General features: G+C 43.7%; 1 protein-coding gene and 1 long non-coding RNA gene across 14 annotated transcripts; one reads left to right on the top strand and one right to left on the bottom strand.

Annotated features, from left to right (window-relative positions):
• Positions 1-201: 201 nt before the first annotated feature.
• LOC120660394 lies at positions 202-4,880 on the top strand. Of its 12 annotated transcripts, none has more exons than XR_005669580.1 (6): positions 203-788; positions 1,772-2,136; positions 2,309-2,421; positions 2,732-2,866; positions 3,198-3,305; positions 4,289-4,880. It is a non-coding gene; the product is annotated as an uncharacterized LOC120660394 (long non-coding RNA). The 12 variants fall into 12 exon arrangements; XR_005669577.1 differs by lacking the exon at positions 4,289-4,880 and adding an exon at positions 3,443-3,524; XR_005669576.1 differs by lacking the exon at positions 4,289-4,880 and adding an exon at positions 3,396-3,524.
• Positions 4,881-8,779: 3,899 nt separating this feature from the next.
• LOC120660393 (disease resistance protein RPV1-like) lies at positions 8,780-23,874 on the bottom strand. Of its 2 annotated transcripts, XM_039938909.1 has the most exons (10): positions 23,478-23,810; positions 21,631-21,859; positions 20,705-21,361; positions 17,827-20,049; positions 17,620-17,704; positions 15,518-15,768; positions 14,959-15,118; positions 14,790-14,879; positions 9,515-9,813; positions 8,780-9,381 (listed from the first exon to the last, which is right to left on the bottom strand). In XM_039938909.1, exons 3-10 carry the CDS (start codon positions 21,278-21,280, stop codon positions 8,977-8,979), a joined length of 4,089 nt encoding a protein of 1,362 aa, XP_039794843.1. In that variant the 5' UTR covers positions 21,281-21,361; positions 21,631-21,859; positions 23,478-23,810; the 3' UTR covers positions 8,780-8,976. The 2 variants fall into 2 exon arrangements, with proteins under 2 accessions (XP_039794843.1, XP_039794842.1); XM_039938908.1 differs by having other exon boundaries at positions 20,705-21,859; positions 23,478-23,874.
• Between the last annotated feature and the right edge of the window lie 446 nt (positions 23,875-24,320).

Genomic DNA, 24,320 nt, shown 5'->3' with positions numbered 1-24,320 from the left:
CTTCTGGATTCATCTCACCACCACCTGATAAACACCCACCAATCAGACTTGCTTCCCCCTTCTTCAAGCAGCAACTGTATCTGTATCTCTATCTCTACTTACTACTAAAAAGACCCTAAAAAGGTTTTTTTTTTCATCTTTTACGCTTTTTCAATGGTTCGCACTACGCTTTCAACCCCGCCCCCGCCCCCGCCCTCGCAGAACCGCCGCCCTCCATCCACCTCGCCTCCGCCGCCGCTCCGCCGTCCCCCTTCCGCCCTCGCCCTCGCCTCCCCCGCTCCCGCGCCGATGCGCGCTGCGGATCCGCGACTTCCCGGCATCGATCCCCCACGCGCGGTGCGCGCGACCGCCGTCCCCGAAGCCCCGACGCCATCTCTCCCCGCCCGCTCGTTGCCGTGCGCGCCTCTCTTACCCCTCTCCGGTCTCCGCTTCTCCGCGCCTGCGTGCGACGCCCCGCCGCGGCAGCCGCCATCTCCGCCATGCTCGACGACCCCACCACGCGGCTGCCCTGCCGGCACGGATCCCCCACGCGCGGTGCGTGCAGCCGCCGCCCTCCACACCTACATCGCGCGAGAGGCCGCGACTGGGAGAGGCGAGAACGCCGCGGGGCCCTGGGGCTGCTGGTGGCGGTCGGACGTCGTGTCCCAGCAAGACGACCACGATCGCACGAATCGAAGCTGGGCAGGGCGTCACTAGGGGCGGGAGAAGGTTCGATCCGTTCAAGATCACGCGAAGTTAAGCTGGGCAGGGCTGCCGACGTTGTTGAAGGGCCGCGTCCCCGGCACCAGGTACGTAGTGTCGTGCACCTCCTGCGCCATGGCTGGTTCCGACCCGTGTGCTCTAGAACTTTGTCGCCCTCTACAGCAGTAGCTTCGGTTTATTTTTGAGATCTTTACCGGCCAAATTAGAGAATCACATATGAACGGAAGCTGTAGTGCTTTTGAAGACCTTTCCAACGAGTATTTAAACATAATTTTTCGTTGAATATAGCAAAAGTTCTGGCTTTCTGAATATTGCTCAACTTTGTTGTCAAATTCTGTCAGGCCGGGCTCAGTTTCGAATTTCAATTTTCAGTGTCCACGGTTTTAATTCAAGATTATTACTGTTACATGGGACTTGCTTTGGTTTACGTTTTGCTTATTTATTTATGTATGGTTGCCTGGTGAATCTGCAACCTGTGACTGTGAAAATACGAGTGCAAGATTGGGTTATACTGAGCACACGGGTTGCAAGAATGTTGTAGTTATACAGATACGTACAAGATTGTTGTAGTTACATGGATTTGCAACTGCAAAATCAGTTCCTAGATCAATCTTAGAACTCAGCCTATTTTTAGTGGCATCCAAGAATATCCTTGCAAAAACTACACTTATTTTGCTTGGGTCAGGAAGATCAAAGAAATCTTGATAGATATGCTACTGTAGTTTTTTGGTTACTCACAGGGGCATCAATCTTAGTGTGGTTAGGAAGGGGACATAAACAGTTGTCAAAATTTTAATAACCTTCATTTGTTCTTGTATGGTATTTGTTCATTATATATCTGTTGTTAGGCCTTGTAGTTGGGGAAAGACTTTAGAACTGAAGCATGTTAATATTAAAAAATAGCATGTTTAATCTAGATTCACATTGGCCAGTTTTGCATGAAAAGTACTTAGCAAATCTATTAGGCAACCTTGTCATGTGTGGTAATCAGTTTAGAAAATGAATGTTTTCCCCTCCAGAGCCACCTAATAATATGATCTTTCTTTTTTGCTGTCTTGTTATGACTCAGCGAGAGACTGTACTTAGCCGTGCGTTGCTGCAGACAGCTCCTGGTGTATTCTTGTTTGATCCTGCTAGACAAGAGGGCCTGAGTGGCGACAACTCAGGCGATGGAATTGGTCTTTGTTTGTTAGAGTTCAGCAAATTCAGTTGTAGCAAGGCACTGTGCCTTATAGAGAGATGGGGCTTCAATTGCTCAATGCCGTAAGTTTAGCCACCACTGCCCTTTTCTTTCAATTCTCAGACTAAATGCTTGTTTGTTAGAGTTCAGCAAATTCAGTTGTAGCAAGGCACTGTGCCTTATGGAGAGATGGGGCTTCAGTTGTCCAACGCCCATGAACCTATTTTTGGAAGCCTAAATATGTTCATTCCAAGGTACAATAATCGAATAAAAAAACTGATATCTCATCACTAGCTACTATGTAACTGCTGCTTTGATACTCTTACATTTAAAATCTTGGCCTCCTCTTACTCAAGTTAATGGAAGAACAGGCAAAAAAACATCTACATTCTTTAGTTTGTTCATTGCTTCTTTGTTTTTGTCCAGTTTCATCTACAGACTGGTACTCTGGTTTCGCCATTGTCTGGTTGCCCCACACATTAATCTGAGTCAAGTTCCTTCTCGAGAAGGACGCCAATGTCATCCTTGACAGCCACCTGGTGAGTCACCTCCCACACACACACCCCACCCCAGAATAAGTATATGTTTCTCCAGAAGGTTGACTTCCTGAGTACTTTCTTTGAGGCTGCAACATTCATGGCCATTCTAAACTGACCGTATAGAGCTACAACATTTGTGGTCATTAAAAACTAAATACACCGATAGTCATTAAAATTTCCCATTTGTATATATTTACATTTATACAACACAACTTACTCTGAACGATATCCACTATACCTTCATTGTGCCTCCACTACTTAGCATTAGTGTGCTCCATGTGCCGATGGGATTCTGAATGAGAATGTGCAGAATCACAGATCTTAAATACACCGATACTTGTGTTTATGACTCTAGATGAAGTGCTTGAAGCTAAGACCATTATTCAATATCGTGTGAAAGCCCATAGCATCTAATATCTACTCATGGGAAGAGTTTCTGCGACTGGTAAGGTTCTCCCTTCCTAACTAAATCACAAATCTAATAGATACGACTGGTAAGGTTCTCCCTTCCTAACTAAATCACAAATCTAATAGATAAGTGTTTAGCTACAAGAATACTACTAATGTGTTAAGGCGTGATTTCTGGACATAATTTATGGACTTTAAATTTTAATCTGTATTCTATTTCTCCGATTTTATTTCTTTCGGGTTTCATCTCTAGCCTACCCCAACTTGCTTGGGGAAAAAGGCTATGTTGTTGTTGTTGTATTCTATTTCTCCGATTCAGAATTGAAAGCTAAAATTTTGATGGGATTTCTTTTGCTGTTTGTGTTCAGGTTTTTGTAAGGCAATGCTCACTGTCATCAACAAGACCTGAATTGTAGGTGGTATTGTTTCCTGTCCAGCAAGAGCACTGAATCATCATGATAATTTCAATCTGACAGGTAAAGAGGAGTGCTTGGTTTTATTAGCATGTCTTTTTGTTGAATCTGAACTGTACTTATACAAACAACATGTTCTCAGGGCGGCAAGAGCTCTATACTTAAAAAGGTCGTTCTGAAAGTAATTCTGGGTTTGTTAGGAGCAAGACTAAATGTTTTTCACTGCCGTCAGAGCAAACTAACACTAAGTGATCTTTGGTCCAACACGTTGATTCCGTATAATTCATATAACAATTAGTTCTGGCTCAAAGACATCATCAGAGGTATCAGGATTGAAGTTGGAGGACAACACACACAGTGAAACCAAGACATGCTCGCTCTCGCAGTGCGCCATTGCTTGCTATGTCTGTTTGCTTCTACTCTCACTGTGGTTTGCCTCTTAATCTATGCTCCAGATGCCTAGATGGCCTTGCATTTGGAGCTAAACTCCAGTCTATCATTTAGCTCATTCGTAAAGCAAACCTCCTTTCTTTCCTACATAGATATTAGAGAGCAACTCATTTAGAACCAACCTTAAACTTTGGTTAAAATTTGTATTTATTCCAACATAAGTTATTATCTATATCCTCGCAAAAAAAAAGTTATTATCTATATAATGCATGTTGCAGTAAGAGGGTGCAGCACCTGAGGATGGGAAGAGCCATTGGGAGACACATGCGCCCGCTTGATGGCCGTCACCCTAGGGTGAGCTGGCTCTCAACTGTGAGCTGCTACTATGTGCAACAATGAGGGGAGGCAGTAGTTATAGCACTCAGTACCCATGGGTGCTTAACACATCGTGCGACCATTGAAGCTAGAATACCCCTCAGGCAACCCGTGAGACACTTTTAAACACACTGCATTGACCATGGATTACGAGCTTATGGTCAACCTGGAAAACTTAGACATGAGGTTTAATTTTCAGCTGCATTACCTAGATAAATCACCATATGTACATGGTTGTTCAGTGGCAACTACTGTGGCTCTAACATGTCATGTGGGGCCAGACCTACTCAAGGCGGCGCAGGATTCGTGACTTGCGCAGGGCAGCAGAGGGCGCGGCTCCTTCGCGTGGAATGCACGCTGATCAGGCAGGCCAAAGTGGCTAATAGGAAAGTTATCTAATAAAGTCCTTAAGTTTAGAAGTATGGAGTCCCTAAGTTTAGGAGCAAGTTGCTCTGGTTAGTTGGCCACGGGCCTATTTATACTTGTAAACAGATTTCAGGAAGGATTAAGCAATATATTATCTTACCAAAACCTCTTCTATCTCTCCCCTACCGATCTCAAGCCGAGGCAACGCCCTCGCGCAATCACAGAACGTCGCGGGTCGGGGGCTTGACGCCCTTGACAACTTGGTACCGTGTGCACCATTAGGAAATATAAAACTGCCAAAGAAGGGAAGATAATGCAAGAAAGAGATGGATATTGCAGATTTTTTGTTGATATAAAATATTATCTTAGCCGCATCATGCAAAAGTCTATAAAGTAGAGTTGGTGAGTCTTTTGTCACCACGCTCTTCCTTGACTATTAATTTGACAAGCTTTTCTGTATTAAATGTCACTTGCATCGGTATTTAATTGCACATTATTAATATTTTATCTTGCGATCCTTATGTTTTCAAAAGTTTAGCTATAGCTATCTCGTAGCAACACACGGGCACGAAACTAGCCATACTTCTCACGCCACCCCCTCATCTCACTTGCACCAGCCAGCTCTGCAAAACATGCACAAGTTGCTGCAGACCCTCTCACGCCTAGGCACTGCACAATCCGGGCCCACAGCCACCCCCACGAGCAGGCACCTGCACTCACGCCTGCTGCCTCTTGCTTGTGCTGACAACGGGCCTGCTCGCGCCGCCTGCAGCACGCGCACCTGCTAGCGCCGGCCGCGGCGCGCCTACCTGCGGCCCGCCTGCACGCCGCCGCGCGCCTGCGCGCAGCTGCGCCTGCCGCGACCTTACGCGCCAGCCACATCGCCGGGGCTCGATCAAGCTCGATACCCTAACCTTAGCTCTGTATACCATATTAAATTTGGGGAAGTTTTCTGGCTTGTGTTATCCTCCACTCACACACACTCCTTTTTATTCCATACTTTCACACAAAGGTCCTCTACAAATATTACATTTACACCAACATTGGCCATTGGGACGGAGGTCCACCGCCATGACCTGCATCCTTGGCCCTTGGTTGTGTTGTCACCTGAGAATATAGTGCCGATTTCGTTGGAGTACTCTGCTGGAGTTGGTGCCAAACTTGCGTTTTCACGGATGAAAATTTATATTCAAGATGGTGCATTATTTGCTACTATCTTTAATTAGCACTGACATTCGTAACTATGGAAACCTCAGAACCACTAGATCAGCTGCCCATATCAATATATATCACTGCACCAAGTTATAATCCAAGCATCCTGTGTGCCTCTATATAATATCTATAGGAATATATAAACTTACAATATACGAAAGCCACAGCAATGGACTGGGCCACACCGCGCACCCCGGGGTTGGGTTTTCTGTCAAGCAGCTGGAAACTGGATTTGAACAGGGCTAGGGTGCAGCTGGAAATGGTATTTCAATTCTACAATATATCTACAATATGCAGATGATACTACTATCTTTATAGATCATAATTTCGATGAAGCCAAGAACATGAAACTCATATTGACTATTTTTTGAGCAGTTATCTGGCCTCAAAATAAATTACCACAGGAGGTCGAATCTGACTACATGGATATTTTTGGATGTCAGGTGGCAGAAACTCATCCAACTTATTTGGGAATAACGTTACACTATAAGAGATTAAGTAATAAAGACTGGAAGATCATAGAAGATAGGTTTTGAACGTAAACTGAGTACATACTTGGAAAGGCAAATTGCTCTCCTATGGTGGCAGACTTACTCTCATAAACTCAGTTTTAAGCAACCTATCTGTCTATATACTTTCTTTCTTTGAAATCCCTAAAGAAGTTCTCAAAAAACTAAGTTTTTATAGATCTAGATTCTTCTAGTAAGGGGATGGTCACAAAAGAAAATATAGATTATCCAAATGGAATATATTATGTAGATCAAAAAAACAAGGTGGTCGGGAAATTATGGATTTAAAAGTCCAAAACAAGTGTCCTTTAAGTAAATGGTTGTTCAAACTTACTAATGAAGATGGCATTTGGCAACAGATACTCAGGAATAAATACCTTAAATCCAAAACTGTCACCCAGGTTGAGAAAAAATCTGGTGATTCACAGTTTTGGTTAGGGCTTATGTCAGTAAAACAATATTTTCTTAAATGGATGATGTTTAAGGTACAGAATGGGAAACAAACCAGATTTTAGGAAGACAAGTGGTTGGGGAACTCGGCCCTTAAAGATCAATATCCCAATTTGTTCAATCTGATTCCTCGCAAACATGCTACAGTTCATTTTTTTTAACATAAAGGCAGGAGCTCTGCCGCTCAATTAAGACAAAAGAAATTATTTCCAAGAAAGGTTAACCCAACAAGATGCCGAAAGGAGGCATTCGAGGGGCTAACCAACCCACGCAACACAGTTGAGTACAAACACGACGCACCACCATGGGTCATCGTTGCCGAGCATAGAGCAAGCTATGCAGCTCCAACTTCCCATGGCAAGCCACCCACGAGCCACCCACCGACGGGTCCGAAGCAAGCGGCCACAACCGGTTATCGTTGCCAAACTCGACATCACGAAGAGCAGCTCCGACTTCCGATCATGAATCCTCACCCCGTCCCCAGCGAATGTAGACCCCTAGCTTCAGGGAAGATCGCCGCATGTCATCGTTGCCGAGCCACGTCCCTCACGCAACAACCCCGACTTCACAAGACCCACACCGAAGCATCGGGAAGCAAGAACATCCGTCCAGAGGGACATCGAAGCCACGACACAATCCAAATGCGATGTCTTCAGGAAGGGAGCGACGCCAATGGCGCCACCATCGCACGTCCCCAATGGACTGGGATTTCTCCCTTGGATGTCAACGCTAGGGAAACACGACGCCCCCAACAGGGAAAGCGGCGCCCTACGGCATCGCCGTCGCCCAAGCTTTCGCCAAGAACCCACAAGCGCAGATGCTGGGCCAAGAAGCCGACCCACTCACCATCCAACACCTTCAACGCCGTGTCCCGCTACCCCACGAAAGCCCCATCAGACGGGCGTCGACGCGCCAGCTGCACGCGGTAGCCGCAAAGCTGCGTCGGCCGCCACCCCATCCGACAAGGCAGCACGCGGAGACAGACCAGACTCCACCTGTCGTGTAACACCACCCGCCGCAGGCCGTCGGCACAAGCCGTCGCCATCGCCGTCCCCGACGACCTGCAGCCAAGGGTCCACCGCCGGGGGGGCGGATCCAGACCCCAGGACACCGGATCCGCCACCCCGAGCCGCCGTCGCCGCCTCCAAGCCCGGCACCGCCACGAGCCTGCCGGAGGGGGGGAGCCGCCGCCGTCAGCCCCCGGGGCGCCGGATCCGATCCCCTAGACGCCGGATCCGTAGCCCCGGGCCGCCGCCGCCACCCGCCACCGCGCCCGGCCGGCACCTGGCGCTGCGCGTCGAGCGCAGGCTGCGCTTGCTCGCCGCGAAGAGAAGCCCCGCCGCCGCCTTCCCCGCAGGTGCACGGGCTTCCGGCGCCCTGCTCCGGTAGCGGCGAGGTCGCGGGGGAGGTCAGGAGGGGGGTGGGTGCCGCCCGTGTCGCCTCTGGGCGAGACGACGCGGGGGCGAGACTCTTCTCTTCCTGTGCTGGTCCAAACATGCTACAGTTCATACTGTATTTAATGGAGACCCTTTGAATGTCTCGTTTAAGGGACACCTTACGGGAAATAACCTAAGGGACTGGATGGATTTGGGATATCGCGTTGCTAACATTCAGCTGAGAGATAATAAGGATATTGAAATCTAGCAACTTCACAAAAGCGGCCAATTTTCACTTCATTCTATGTACTCAGCTCTATTAGATGTTCGAATTCTACATACAAACCAACCCGTGTGGAAATTGAAAATTCCTTTGAAAGTAAAAATATTTATTTGGCTACTCCACCGTGTGGTTATCCTAACAAAGGATAATTTAGCCAAGCCCAATTGAAAGAGGAGCAAACAATATTATTTTTGCATAAATAATGAAACAATTGTACATCTCTTCTTCGGGTGTCATATGGCTAGGTTACTTTTGAGGATAATTTTTATCACCTTCGGTCTTACAAAACCTAATAATATTGTGCACTTATTCGGGTCATGACTGCAGGGTTTCATGTGGGAAAAGGAAAAAGTTATGTTCACGGACTTATGTGCGCTTCTCTCGTCAATTTGGTTATCCATAAATAATGTAGTTTTTCATAATACTCAAAAACAAACTGTTCTCCTGATCCTTTTCAGGGCCACTTATCTTACCAGGACATGGGCGATTTTGCAAAAGAAGGAGGACAGAGGCTTGATCGCAGATGCATACCGCGCCTTGGAAGTGACGGCGATGGACATCTTTGCGCGGAACGGGTGGCAGTTTAGTAATATGCTTTGTGGCTTGTAATTTGCTTCATGTTTATCTCTCAAAGTTTGTAATAAGGGCCGGATATATCACTTGATATAAAGGCTAGGATATTGTTCAATATTCCTTTATCTAAAAAAAGGGTGCACCTAGCTAGTTACCTTCTAATCCACACATGTTATACCTTCTAATCAAACTGAAACTTTCTACCGAGGAGATACTGTCATATCGTCGAATGAAGCAGATCGTGAGTAACCTTGTTGGACCAATTCAATCTGCTTAATATACCCAGACCATTCCTCCTCTGCTGCCGAAGGGCCCCAAATTCTCTTGGGCGCAGACTTTTGATGCCTCAGAATTCCCTCTTGTTCAACGAACTCTTCCCAACTTCCTTGGTACTCGTGCGTCTCTCCTATGTTTCTTCGATGGTCTTTCCATATTTTCCATAGACGCTCCCCGACCACTTCTATGCTTGGGCGATCATTGCCACGTGGAGCCACGCAACTTAATGCCAAGCTAAGCCAGTCTCTAAGCACTTCTCCGGCCACACGGTCCTCCATACGGTAATCCAGTACCTCGTTCATGAGGTCGTCATAAAATTTCTCGAGAGCCTGCGAGCATACAGAATTAAGAACATAGAGTGGAGCAGCATTCCACATTTTCATGGCCCAAGGCCAACTACACTACTAAAATTATTCTCAACAACCAATACTTCACAGCAATTTGATCAGGCTTGAAACTTACCCATTGTACAACACGTTCCATTGTCCAACTGGAGCTATTCTGGTGGTTCATCAATACATTCCAATCTTGCGGCCCGTGAGAAGATAGGATTTCTAAGAGTATTATTCCAAAAGAGTACACATCAGATTTAGCAGTGAGCTCAAATGTCCGTAAGTACTCTGGATCACTGTAGCCTACTGCCCCACTAGCTGGCATAACGTAACCACTTTCTGACAGTATAGAACAGCATACTTTTGCTCTGTAGCTCTCTGTCAGTAGAATGTTTGATGTCTTCAAATTGTAACAGATTACAGCTTGCCCTGTTAATAAGCACATACAAATTAGAAGCCATAAAACACATAATATAAATACTTCACCAGCTTATTTATGTTATCCATAACAAATAGTTCTGTCCAACAACTCGCATCACAAATTTGCGTCCATTATTGGCTTCTCCTATTCTATTTTGTTCTCTTTTATAGTGAGAATAATTTTCTAACATGGTCTTTGAATGCTGGCAACACATTCATGCCCGCAACACATATCACAGGATCATATGACAGAAATCACTGTAGAAAATATATAAAATAGATCATCTAATACAGTCATGTAATGCTATTGGGATTCAGAATGTTCTCATCTTCTGTTAATTTGATGTATTAGTTTGATTTTATTCAGGAAAGTGGGAGGTGAAAGAAAATGAACATTTCCTTTTCTTTTCATAATGTTCCAAAATTCCATATCTACCTATATGTCTTGTAAATCAAATTGTTGGTCTCAAAGGTAGCAAACTGATGTGCAAGCGCAACATTGCGGTCCGATCTTCATGTGGAACAAATTGCACCTGTGAACTTCTGAGATTAACCGATGAACACCAACCCATGACATCATGCCATATAGAGATGAAGACGCAGAAAGGGTGAACCAAAGTTCAGCCCTCTACGATCCCCTCAGAATAGAAAGAACAACAGCGTAAGACTGGTGCCTCACTAAAAGGCTTCCAAATATCCCTCCATCTGAGGATAGCACACACAAGGTAGCGAAATTTCCATAATTAAGTACTTCCTTCTTTTACAAGAGCCTGTAGTCACACCCCTAAATATTCAATTTTGGGATGTGAGTATCTTTTCAAATACTCTTATCCATCTTCTAGACCTTCTGAGAATCTTCTAGATTATGCTGGCATTTATTCTCAATTTTCTTAGAGCAAAGTCCAATTTTCGGAAGCTTCTAGACAATCTTTTCACGAGTTCCGAGTATTATATTTGGACTCTATAGCGTTTTCTTACTTTATTGAGAAAGGAAAGAAAAAAAGCTCGACCGGTGGGGGAAGAACCACCCCCACTCCATTGCATTAAGAAGGGACCATATGACCCCGATCGAGAAACCCCCCTGAACCCTGGCCCCACACGCGCACCGTTTCCCCCATGGGTCGTGGCTTGCTAGCCCACTCCACCAGCCTAGCTCCCCATTATTCGCACCAATAATAATGTTGTTCGCTCACTCCTATTTCAGGCCAACATGTCGTCCTCCTATTGGGATGAAGCTCTCACCACGGCCACTTATCTCTTCAACATCTTGCCCACTAAGACGCTCCAGTTCGGCACACCACATTTCGCCCTTCATGGCATCCTTCCGTCATACGGTTAAGGAACGTCTTTGGGTGCAAGTGTTACCCCCAACCTTTCCGCCACAGCTAGCCATAAACTCGCACCTCGCTCCACTCTTTGCATTTTCCTTGGCTATACTACTCACCACAAGGGATGCTGCTGCCTTGATCTTATCTCTAACACCGCCATCATCTTGCACCATGTCACGTTTGATGAGATGGTGTTTCCCTTCACTGAGCATCACCCTTCATCCAACCAGGTGTATTTTGATTTTCTGGATGATTTCACTAATCATCTGCTGGCCCCCATAGGATCGACACATTTTTTACACCCTGCAGGACCCCCCAACGGCGCTCCTCTTGCCTCTGCATAGCCGCTTGTGGCCTCTAATGGCATGCCTGCGCCAGGCCGGGCCTCTTCCAAGTGCGACCAGCCCGATGCCAAGTGCAGCACCCCTCCTCCCAGGCACGGCTATGCCACCAAAAAGCCCCCCGGCCCCCACTGCTGCACAGCCGACCACCGCTGGTGCACCGGCTGGCCCTCGGCAACCAGCTGCGACCGGCCCCCAACCAACTTCTGCTAGTCCGTAGCCGGCTCTGACTGGCTCTCCAACGACCGACTGCCGACCTCTGGTGCTGACCCGCGAGCTCCGCTACGTCTACACTCGGCGCTCCCTGTCTGCTCTAGCAGCCGGTCCTCCGGCTCTCCCGAAGCTGCCATTCCAGTTCCACCTGTCGTGAACCAGCACCCCATGTTAGATATAATCCCACATCGGAAATTGATGGTAGGGGCCCAATATATAAGATAGGGCAGTCCTCACCCATCAGACTAGTCCTTTGGGTTGAGTTAGGCCTAAGGCTTTTGGTTGGTTGGGCTCTGTTGGACCTGAGGCCTGGTAGGACGCCAACTCGTGGGTATAGCGAGCTGGACCGGATTCCACTGCACACTCTAACAAGTGGTATCCAAGCTGAAGGTCGGGAAATCAGGAATATCTCCGGGGTCACATGGTGACGGGAGAGCCTGTGAACGTCTCCGGAAGGTCGCACGGGTTGTGTGTGGCTGGAGAGTGACTCGGGGTCTGGAGAACGTCTTCCGGAAGATTGCATGGGTTGTATGTGATGGAAGAGTTGGGCCTGATGTGTAACGGGATAGACTGTTAGATTTAGTCCCACATCGAAAATTGATGGTGGGGAGCCCAATATATAAGGTGGGGGCAGTCCTCACCCATTAGGCTAGTCTTTTGGATTGAGTTGGGCTTGAGGCCTTGGTTGATTGGGCTCCGGTGGACCTAAGGCCTGGTACGACGCTAGCTCATGGGTATAGAGGGTTGGACCGAATTCCGCTGCACACTCTAACACCCCATGATGACATAGGGCCAAGCATGGTTTTCATCTTCCGACACTGTACCATGCTATGCCCTTGTCGCCCATCCCAAAGACCTTCCGTAGCGCCCTGTCGTCTCTAGGAAGTGGATCTTCAAGCACAAGTTCATGTCTAATGTTTCTCTTGAGCACTACAAGGGTTGGTGGGTTCTTTGCGGTTTCTCTTAGCGAGCACTATAAGGGTTGGTGGGTTCTTTGCGGTTTCTCTCAGCGGCCAGGCATGAATTTTGCTGAGACTTTCAGCCCAGCTGTGAAGCCGGCTACAGTTCGCACATTACTGCCCCTGGATCTCTCTCGTGGATGGTCTATTCATCAACTTGAAGTGAAGAATACATTCCTTCACGGGATCCTGTCTGAGACTATCTTGACTTTCAGCCCAGCTGTGAAGCCGGCTACAATTCGCACATTACTGCCCCTGGATCTCTCTCGTGGATGGTCTATTCATCAACTTGATGTCAAGAATGCATTCCTTCACGTGATCCTGTCTGAGGCTATCTACTACACTCAGCCTGACCCAAATTTTGTCTGTCGCCTTAATAGATCTCTCTACGGGTTGAAACAGGCTCCTTGTGCTTGGTACAGTCGCTTTTCTGCATATCTACTCAATCTGGGATTTGTCAAGGCCAAGTCAGACACCTCTCTATTCGGCTACAGTCGACACCTTCTACTTGCTCCTTTACGTTGATGACATTGTCCTCACAGCATCTTCTCCAGTGCACCATTCAGGGTTTGCAGCAGTTCTCTATGAAGGATCCTGGCGAGCTTCATCACTTCCTAGGTATGCACGTATAGCGCTATGGCTCTAGTTTATTCCTCTATCAGTGGCAGTACATGCTGGATATTCTGGACCATGCTGGTATGGCTGGGTGCAATCCGTGCTCTACTATTGTGGACACCAACCCCAAATTGGCGGCTGATGGTCCACTTATTTAGGATGCTTCAGATTTTTGGAGTCTTGCGAGTGCTCTTCACTACCTCACTTTCACCAGGCCGGATATTTCTTATTCAGTTCAGCATGTTTGCTTGCGCATGCATGATCCTCGTGAGCCACACCTAGCCACTTTGAAGCGTATCCTACTATCCTTCGCTACATCAGAGGGACTCTACACCTGGGCCTTCTCCTTCGTCCGTCTTCGCAGAGTGAGCTGATTGTATACTCCGATGCTGACTGGCCAGGTTGTCCAGATACTCACAAATCCACATCGGGTTATGCTATGTTTCTCGGGGACAACTTAGTTTCCTGGTCGTCGAAGCGGCAGAACACGGTTTCCAGATCTAGTGCCAAAGCCGAGTATCGCATTGTGGCTAATGGCATTGTTGAAGTCACCTGGCTGCGACAGCTTCTTCTCGAGTTCCATGCTCCGCCTCAGCATGCTTCGTTGGTCTACTGCAACAACATCAGCATTGTCTACATGTCCTCCAACCCCATTCATCATCAGCGCACCAAGCACATTGAGATTGATCTTTTCTTCGTCTGAGAGCACGTTGCTATTGGTGATGTACGCGTCATGCATGTTCCTACATCGTAACGGTACGCCAACATCTTCACCAAGGGCCTTCCGTCCTCAGTGTTCAGGGAGTTCAGGTCCATCTTGAACGTTTGCGCTACCGACGATCAGACTGCGGGGGCGTGTTAGATAACATGGGTAGCATGGTTCAGCTGGCCCTTTGGGCTGTATGGCTCCTAGCCCTGCTGGCCACACGGGCCTATGTGCCATGTGCCGGCCCCTCCCGGGATGACTTCTAGGTCAAGTATTAGATTAGGCAAGGATCTCCATTGATTGGTATTGTTTCCATAAACCCTAGGACATCCTTGGGCAAGGATCTCCGTTGATTGGTATTGTTTCCATAAACCCTAGAACATCCTTGCCTATATATCTTGTACATGTGCTTTGCAACCTAATCAATCAATTATTCTGAGCCCTACTAGCTTTCAGAAACCTAGACTCGTGATACCATATAAGAAGGATAGATTGTATATGAATCGTGGATTGTATTGCATTGAGTCTAGAGGGCGAATATATAGGGGTACAACACTTGGAGGGAAGGAAGCCTCCTTGAGATATTTCCTATACTGCCAAATATACTCTAACAGATTTCCATATCAAATTGTAATTAGTAATGAAGAGAAAATTGCAATAGATGTTCCTATGAGATACCTTTGTTCCATTTGGTTCATGCTATGATTAGTATTTGTAAAATATGAGAACTGTGCAAATTCATGAAAGCATAGTGAACCAACATTCAAGCAAGCACATATTTCACCCAAAAAAATAGTTCAAGCAATGAATACAGCATTCTTACCACAAGATAAATGAAGGTAAGTCAATGCAATTGCAACATCAAGGGCAATCACTATCCGTTGATTAAAATCCAGAATTCTCTTATGTTGATCTGCAGATATGTTTTAAGAAATAATTGATGTAATTCAAACTATCCCATAAAAAGGAACAAGTTACAAAACTTTACATACCGTGTAGGTGTTGTCTAAGAGTGCCATTCGGAACATACTCTGTAATCCTAATACATTCATTTCCTTCATCAATAAAACCTAGGAACCTCACCAGACTCTGGTGATTAATTTCTGTAAGGAGACTCACTTTCATGAGATGTCTTGCCTCTTTCATGTGACCCTGGCAACAGATTATACAGTCTGTAATTACTAGCTAGTTCAAGTGCATATTATGCAGTATTTACATTAAATATACTGAAATGTACTGGTTCAATCAGGTTGATCAATTATAACCCTGTGGTAAATGTACTGGTTTGTACTCTTTAGCTTGTCCTTCAGTTCCTGGCCGTTTTAACCAGAACTCATACAATGCAAACAGGTTACCTTTATCTCTGTGGAGATTGGAGATTACCTCAATTCATTGTAATAACAGTTCAATTAATAATTGTAGTAAAAAAGTAGCCCAACAAGAATTATCTTGTCAGAAAAACCAAGCACATGGATGACTAATATGACGTTGATGAATAACCAATTGATAAGCAAGGACACAGAGAAAGAAAATAAGAGAATTTGGAACAACCTGTTTAGCTCTTCGGATGGTAACAATCTGGTTATCAGGTAATACTGCCCTGTAGACTGTCCAGATTCCTCCTTCACCTAACTTTAATAAAGATGAAAAATTCCGAGTAACCTTTCGAACCTGCTCAAGGCTTAAGTTTAAAGATCCATCTCCACGTATTTGTGCAAACATTTCTGACTTCTCCAGCATGCCTAAAGTTGATGGGATCTCCTTGGATGGCATGCTTAGCTTAGAGGACGAAATAGGATCCACTGAAAAAGTAAACTGATAAGGCAGGATATTGAAAAATGTTCATCGTGTGTCACTAATTATATCTCATACTAAATTTTATTTCAAGTTTGCTTTTTGACATTCTAAATAGAAATGGCACTTGGAGTATTGGATTAGAAAGTGAGGGTACAGTTAAAGATTAGTCGAGAGCCTATGAAATCTAATGCTTTGCAACTTAAAAAATTGATTAACATGAAGTAGATGGTCTTTCTGCATACCTAAAGTCAACATACCACCAATACAAGCCCATATTGTTGTTATCAAAAGGATGATCCTAAAAATTCTCATAGAAGTTAAAAACATTCGACCTCAATTATTGTTCTATAAAGTTACCCACTGCTGCATTATAACAGTAGAAAAGTGAACCTTAAATTTATATCTAAATTACCCACCACTACCACTACAAAAGTAATATAAAATAATCCCTAATATTTATCTAAATTATCCACATTTGCCATTATGAAAGATAATATAAAGTAACCCCCTAATTTACATCTAAATTACCAACATATGCAATTATGAGAAAAAATTACCAAAAGTACCCCTATATATTTTAAAATAAATATATTTTCAATAATATTCATACTCCATGAGAGTAAATTATGCTAATTACAATTTCTCTACTATATTTCTATAACAAGCAATAATTCCTTGGTCCGTCAATCAGAATCCTAATCGGAACCCGGACAAGTCAATCGAAGTCCCAATCGGAACTCGAACAATCAATGCCTCGCACGATCACGAAACAGCCTGTATACAAAGCGAAAGAGCACAAAATTGGTGGTCTTATGTAGGTCTATTATATTACAGTTTAGATAAATTTATATATTTTATTTAAAATATTATTACATATCTGCATTAAAATCTTAATTGTAAGCATTCATTTTTGTAAACAAAAGTATACTACTAGATGCATAATTCATTGATATAGGAGATTCAACATCATTAGTGTAGAATGGAATGCTTGTTATTCCATTGTAGTAGCTGGAAGTATAGCCTAGGACCTCTAATAATACAAAAGGTTGATGAACTAATGAATTTAATTAGAACTGATTCTACAAACTTATTTTACCCCTCAATAATTTCTGATGCAGTATAACATAAAACTTCCAATTAATATTCTTTTACACTAATATTAACACACACTTAACCAGATTCACAAGCATAGTGTCAGGTCAATCATTCTCACCCCTTGAAGCTTACTTTTTGGTCATGTTTCTTTATTGTAAACTAAGTAATTGAGATGTAATGTTAATAAGATGTAAAAACAAGGTCCTCTAGATGCATAGACTGGGTTTTCCATCCTGTTTGACAAGCATGCAATGCCCTAGTCCATGTCGAGGTGGTCCATACGGCTTATATAACGTAGGTATAGCAGTTTTTCTTTTAATTTTATTTCCATAATGGACACGCAAAGCACAGAAACTATCCTATTGATGCTTGAAGTCACAAACGTGGCAACACACATTATCAGTTTTAAGTAGCAAATTGTACATGGAAAAACGATACTGAACCATCGACTTTTGTACCCTACCATGTGGTAGTAGTTGACAGTTTAGCTCCACATTCTTGGATGTAGTGATATAACAAGGGACTTTTAGGCCCTTTTGAACTATATTTTTCTAGTGTTGGATTCCTAGACCACTCTCTTTCAAGAACAAATTCAAGTAATTTCTAACCACCAGATAGCAATTGTGTGCATGAAAAAATCCAAATATATTAACTTACTTAGATAAAATAACTAACAACAAAAACTCCAATCATTTTCCTTAAAAGTGGAGAGGTTTCCAATTCAATCTAATGTGGAAAAAATTATGTGCTATTGTGCTAACCTGAGTGTTCGGAAGCGGTGCTACACTTCGGAGAAGGTTTCACTATTCTTGAGCTGTCAATACCAGTATATTTAGTGGCACCGTCCTATAGTTGACAAGAGATAAGTGTTCTTTATTGGACAGAAAAGAAAAGATAGATATGTTGCCAAAGTAAATAGGACGACAAGTGGTCAATTCACGTGGCATTGTCATCCAAGATGAACTTACACTTTCATTTGGAATCGTACTACCAGATGGTTCTTGAGTGCCTTCTATCTCTAGGAGCCTTAAAGATGTAAGTGCTTCACCGTCCATTACTACCTTCACAATAGTCTGCATGGATTTAAACCACTGCAACCAATCGGAAGGTATTCTGCACCCACTTATCTCAAATTTTGCCGGTGATGGAGATGACAATGGACCCAGGGGTTCTCCACATTGCAGAACCATGTTACTTTCTTTTATTTCGTATTTCACACACTTTGGCAGAGATGGTTTGAAGATAAGATTAGAGCAAAATAGAATGGATAATTCTTCAAGAGCGGGAAACATGAAACAGGGATTCTCCTTGTTGGCAGACAACAGTATTGGCAGCTCTTTTAAATTCAGTGTTTCCAATTTGAGGTGAGTTAATTTCCTGAAGGATTCTGGCCCCCCAGAAAGACCCATTTCTAGGTGTATGAGATTGGGCATATCTTTAATATGCAAGTAGCGCAAATTTCTTAGGCAGCCAAGTGGAGGAAGAGCAGTGCAGTTATGCAGGTGAAACAAACGAAGAGTGACAAGGTATGGGAGTGAAGTCACCAGATTGTTCATCATCCATGTAGGAAATGCACAACCCATATATCTAACTAGCTCAAATTGCTCTAAAGTCTGATTTGGTTGGAATTTTTCCAGCACTTCCTCTTCATTTACATATTCAATTAATTCATCTGCAGCTGACTGAGATGTAAGAGCCCACTCCAGCTTAAGGAAACGAAGCTCCAGTTGATTCTGCAGGTTCAACCTGTTAGCAATACTGAGGCCTCTGGAATCCCCTGTGGTGTCAGTAATAACAAGCTCATCAGTATTTATGAGTGATTGTTCATCATAGCCAACAGAGCACCTGATAGGTTCTGGAGTAGAGGCCACTAACACTGGATCTTTTGTCAGCACAAATCTGAGCCCTGTAATTTTGCCTATTATATCTGGCCATATTTGATGTACATTAGAGGATTGATTTATTGGAGCACAATCAGTGAGGTCCAATGTGTGCAGCTTCTGAAGCCTTGAGAAAGAAATAGGTATGTCAAGGAAATTTCCTGATAGGTTTAGATATTCTAAGTTGAACAAGTAACTTACAGATTTCAGGCATTCAGTGGTAGGGAGGCACTGGGAAAGATTCAGAAACTTCAACTTATTGAAGTTTTCAAAGTGGTATGGCTGAGTCTGCAGATTTAGACACCGTTGTAGGTTCAGATATTCCAGACTTGTTGTTAACATCTCAGTACTTACATGAACTGCTTCACAGTCAGCCAGATCCAAAATTCTAAGATACTTAATTGTTGCAAAGGAGGGAGGGAGATTTTGAAGCCTGCAACATCTTCGGAGTATAAGAACTTCTAGTTTCTCGAGGTTAGTAAAAGACTCAGGTAACTGCTGAAGTTCATAGCAGCTTGATAGGTTCAGGAACCTGAGAAAATAAAGGTTACCAAAAGATAATGGTAACTGTTTAAGGTTGAAACAACTAGATAGGCTTAGATCCTCCAAGTTCATTAAGTTACCAAATAAAGGAGGTAAGTGTAGCAGCTCAGTGCATTTAGATATATCCAAACTTCGAAGATCATGAAGGTTGCACATGGAGTCAGGTAGTGCAGCAATGTTGCAGCATGACAACCGAAGATTCTGCAGTCTTTGTAGATGACCAAGGGATGAAGGCAGATTTTGAAGTTTATTACAGCCGTGCATGTTTAAATATATTAGATTTTGGAAATTACCAATGAAAGAGGGTAATTCCTTGAGAAAAGTTTTTGATAGATCCAGTACCTCAAGATTTGTCAACCTACTCATTGAGGAAGGTAATGTTTGAATCTGTACGCCAGAAACATCAAGATATTTTAGATGCTTTAAATGACCAATAGAGGCTGGCAATTCTCCAATGTAACATCCACTAAGATTCAAAACACGCAAGTGCTTCAGTAATTCAAATGCTTCACTATGGATCGTTATAGCCTCAGAGCTCCTGAGATGTAGTGCCTTTGTCCTGGTCAGCAGTAAAAGGGGAATTGTTGATTGCCCTCTGTAACATGTCAACAGTGCATACTGGAAGGCTTGCCTTTTTCCACTGTACTTTTGCATTTCACTGCCATCCAAAATTATAATATCATCGCAAGCAACATGTCTTGTAAATTCGTGGATGAAGTTATGAATATAGAGTGATGTAGGAACTATTCCGTCATACATGCCATAAACCTGAAAATAAATAGCACATTAATAAATTTAAGCACTAGATGTCATGTGACTTTTTTTTTCTCGAACAGGCAGGAGAACTTCGTATCATTATATCAAAGCAAAATGGGGTAAGAACCCTTATGAACACACCCACACACACCACACAGTGCTGATTTGGCTATTAGACGCTCGGCAACATATCACATGACTTCCTTGTAGTTGCATTATTTTCTAAGATGTTTGTTTCAAATTTCTAATTGTTCATGCTCATACTATTTCCATACTTCTCATCCTATTTCTGGTGATTTCCACAAAGTATAAATAAAATATTTATTTGTTACCTAAACTCAACAAACCCTACAAAATTTAATAGCAGGTTGTTCTACATATGTTTCATAATGAACTTAATGTATATGAGAAACTAAAGTACTATACCTCCTCACAATGGATCATAGGCCATGTATTCTATAAATACAAAAGTAGATTATTGGAATTATACTATTATTATGTATTTGTTGTTCAATAAATTTTTGTAATGTGAAAGATTTACAAGAGAATGGAATTAGCAGTTAAATAATTAAATATGCAACTTAATTTGTTATTGGTTAAAGGCCTAAAGGCATAGTCCAAACATGAAGAGTAATACTACCAAGCTAACAAGTATGTAATGACTTACTGAGTGCATATTCTCAACTTGGAGAAAATATGTTGACAAAAGGTCTTGAATGCACATATCCCCATGCACGTAAGGAGGCAAGGAGTCATGTTTTGATCCAATAATCTCAAGTGCAATCCACTGACGAATAAGTTTTTCCTTATCTATAGCAGATCCTTTAGGAAATATGGATAAATATAGAATGCACAATTTAATTGTTGAGGAGAAGTCATAGTATATTCGATATAATGGTGAAAACAATTCTACTTTAGTGGCAAGTCTTCTTTCTAGTTTCCAAATTTCTTCATCCCTTGCAGCTAACCACACATTTGTGACTTGATTTTGTACAATTGAACCAAGAGAATGAGTTAATAATGGTATTCCCTCACACCTTTTCATTATTTCCTTCCCAACTTCTGTAAGGTTTGCATTATTACCATCCAAATTCCCAAAAGCCTTCTGAGAAAATATTGTCCAACTGTCATCTTCAGACAAAGGACGCAACTTGTATGGTGGAATGGTGTGCACTAGCTCTGCAGTTATTTTACTTGAGGTGGTCACTAAAACCTTGATGCACTCATTCGTAGCCTTCAGCATTTCCTTCAATTCATCCAATTGGCTTTTATTGGTGCTAGAAAGGTCATCCAAGACAAGTAGACATCGTTTTCCATGAAGTGCCTGTTGCAAAGAATTCTTTAGCAACTGCAAGTTTCCCTGGATCTCAAAATCTGTATGAACATCTAGGAGATTTCCTTCTCTATGATTACATTCCAAGATTATATCACGAGCAACCTTTTTCAGGTCCAGTTTCCTATTTAAGCATATCCATATACGACAATCGAAATTCCACCGTTCTTCCTGGTCAAGGAAAATCAATCTAGCAAGAGTTGTTTTCCCCAACCCCACCATGCCAACAATAGCAATGACTGAGAATTTGTCTGCATTACCTTGCAAGAGCATGTCCTTTATCTTTGCTTTGTCATTATCTCTTCCAACGATTGCAGCTGTATCAAATACTCTATTATCGAATTTCTCATCATTAGGACAAGAGTACTGCATTAGACTGAAAACTATGGAATCTTTTGCTGAAAAGTCCAATCTTCTTCTAATTGCTTTCATTCTATTTGCGCTAGGACTATGCAGGAGAAATGGACATGCATGACAACATGCTGCTGCCTGTATATTTATTCCAAACAAAAACAAAGATAATTAGTTTCTAGTAATAACTAACAAATTTTAAATAGAATTACTAAACTTCTGAAGTGGAACCAAATTGTTGCAGTAATGCACAATACATTAGCCTGAATTTAAGTTCAGATGATAAATTTGTCATGTCATTAAGTTAATATGCTTAGCATAAAGTGAGGCACTCGTGTGGATAGAGCAGACTTGATCCAGATCCTATGAAAGCCAATTATCCTTAGCTTAATAAGGTTTTATGCTTCATGTTCAGGGAAAAATTGACATTGACAGTGTTTGACAAGAATTTGGACTGCAAAGTGCAAACCAATTAGTAGATATATGTAAAGCTGGTGAAACTCCAAATATTGTGCTTGTATATGCATGAAAATCATATCGAGTAACGATCTTGAAAACTTTGCAATAATTATTTTTGCAAAAAATTTCCTGATAAATTATTAGAAACAGGAGAGGCCATGTTGTGTCAATGTCAATGTTCAAAAAGGCGCTAGGCGGTTTCTAGGCAGTGACCCACCGCCTAGAGCCTAGGCGAGCCTAAGCGAGCCTAGGCGTTTCAAGGCGGTTTGCTAGGCGGTGCCATATACATGCGTATACCTTGTCATATACATCATATACCTCTAAAAAAAAGAAAAACAGAGGACAATTAAGCCTTGAGTTAAAAAATAAGCCAATCAAAGCAGCCCAACAACCCAGCAGCCCAACAGCCCACCTTATCCCCTCCCCTCTCCTCCGGCCCATCCGGCCCAGCAGCCCAACAGCCCACCTTATCCCCTCCCCTCTCCTCTCGTTCCCCTTCCGGTCTTCCCGACGCCCCTGCCTCCGCTCGTTCCCGACGCCGCCGCCGCTGCCTCCTCCGCGCCTCTGCTGCCGGCCTTCCTCCTCCTCCTCCGCGCCTGCCCCTACCTCCTCCTCCTACTCCTCCGCCGCTGCCGCCGCCCGTCCATACCTCGGCCGCCGCCCGTCCCCTGCTTTCTCCTCCTCCGCCGGCGCTCATCCCCGCCTCCTTCTCCTCCCTCTGCCTCCTCCCTCACCGGCGCCGACGAGCTGGCGCTGCCTAGGGGTCCGCCTACCCCCATAGGCCAGGCGGGAACCCCTCGCCTAGAGCCTAGTCGCGCCTAGGCGCCCGCCTAACTCCGCCTTTTTGAACCGTGGTCAATGTATCCCCTTTCATTTTTGAGATCAAGCTTGAGTTAACTCAAGCGATAGAAAAATAAAGACAGATTTCGTATCAACAAAGTTTTCTTTTAATGCTTTGTGGAGGTAGTAGTACAGAACATGGCCTCCCATATCAGTTGTACTTTCAAAGAAACTTTTAAAAATTCCACAACAATTTTGCACACATTTGCAATATTCGGCGCATTTTACCGGATATGCACTCTCAATTCATAAAGTTGCCATGTGACCTAAAATGTCAAAAGGTCAAAACTTACCTAGCTTGAGTTACTAATGACAAGATTTGGAATGAAGCAAACATCCCCTGGTAATTCGCACTAGAATTTATACAAAATTCATCTCTATATAATGGGAAAAAAACTCCCAAATGGAAAGAGTGAATCAAAGCAAATGCATTGGCAAGGGATATCGAACTAAAAACCTCAGCAAAGCAGCCGCTCGTCTGAGCTTGGGTGCTACTGTGGTCTTCAAATTCATCCAGCAGATCCTCCGCATCGTACGCGACCTGCTTGATATCCCCTATCCACTCCTGCGCCTCGGGACGAACCTCCAGGCTAACCAGCACATCTTGCAACCTCGACAGAGTTCGGCCCACATGCGCCATGTCATCGTCTATATGGGGGGGCAGCTCTAGTCGGCGAGCGTCGACGGCGAGACGGCGTAGTAGCCGATCCACGACGGCGGCGGCGTGGGTGTGCGGCATGGTGGTTTCGGCGGAGGAGCGCAGAGACAAGAAGATTGACCAGTAGTAGGCGGCTCTCCGACTCAATGAGCCATGAGCGATGAGGCCAGAGAAGTAAGTATCGCTTTCTTTTTCTTTAATTAATGACACTGACGATTGTTTACGCCTTTCCACGTTTAGTTTTCTTTTTCTTTAATTAATGACAACGTTTAGTCTGGTCTTAGTCTTCCGGAATGGGATACTTTCCACTTTTCAGGGAATACACAGAGCCAACCTATACGCAAAGGTATTTTAATGTGATCTCAGAAAAGTGTAGTTAGACCGTCCACAGTGGAGGGAACAAATGAAGGAGCAAATACACTGTTTGACACTGTAGATGTACTGTTTGGCACTGTAGACAGAGAGGGCGTGGGAAACGAGGAGGGAACAAATTTGCTCTTGCTCCCTCCGCTGTGATCAGCCTTAGAGTAGTATCTTCAGCACATTTCTGTTTTTCAATCCAACTATCATATTGGAAGAGTTTACATAAAAATAGTGCTCCACCAAATCTCTTCAACTTTCTATTTTTCTAAAAATAATTGG

This window comes from Panicum virgatum, chromosome 2N, assembly GCF_016808335.1.
Source record: "Panicum virgatum strain AP13 chromosome 2N, P.virgatum_v5, whole genome shotgun sequence".
Taxonomy (NCBI): Eukaryota; Viridiplantae; Streptophyta; class Magnoliopsida; order Poales; family Poaceae; genus Panicum; species Panicum virgatum.
The sequence above is the reverse complement of the archived record's forward strand: the minus strand, read 5'-3'. Positions and strand labels throughout refer to the sequence as shown.

Coding starts and splice junctions, on each gene's coding strand:
- LOC120660393 (XM_039938908.1), bottom strand. CDS start 23,759: ATGCCGCACACCCACGCCGCCGCCGTCGTGGATCGGCTACTACGCCGT. Junction 17,705..17,826: donor GTACGATTCCAAATGAAAGT/GTAAGTTCATCT, acceptor TGTCAACTATAG/GACGGTGCCACTAAATATAC. Junction 15,769..17,619: donor CACCGCTTCCGAACACTCAG/GTTAGCACAATA, acceptor TTACTTTTTCAG/TGGATCCTATTTCGTCCTCT.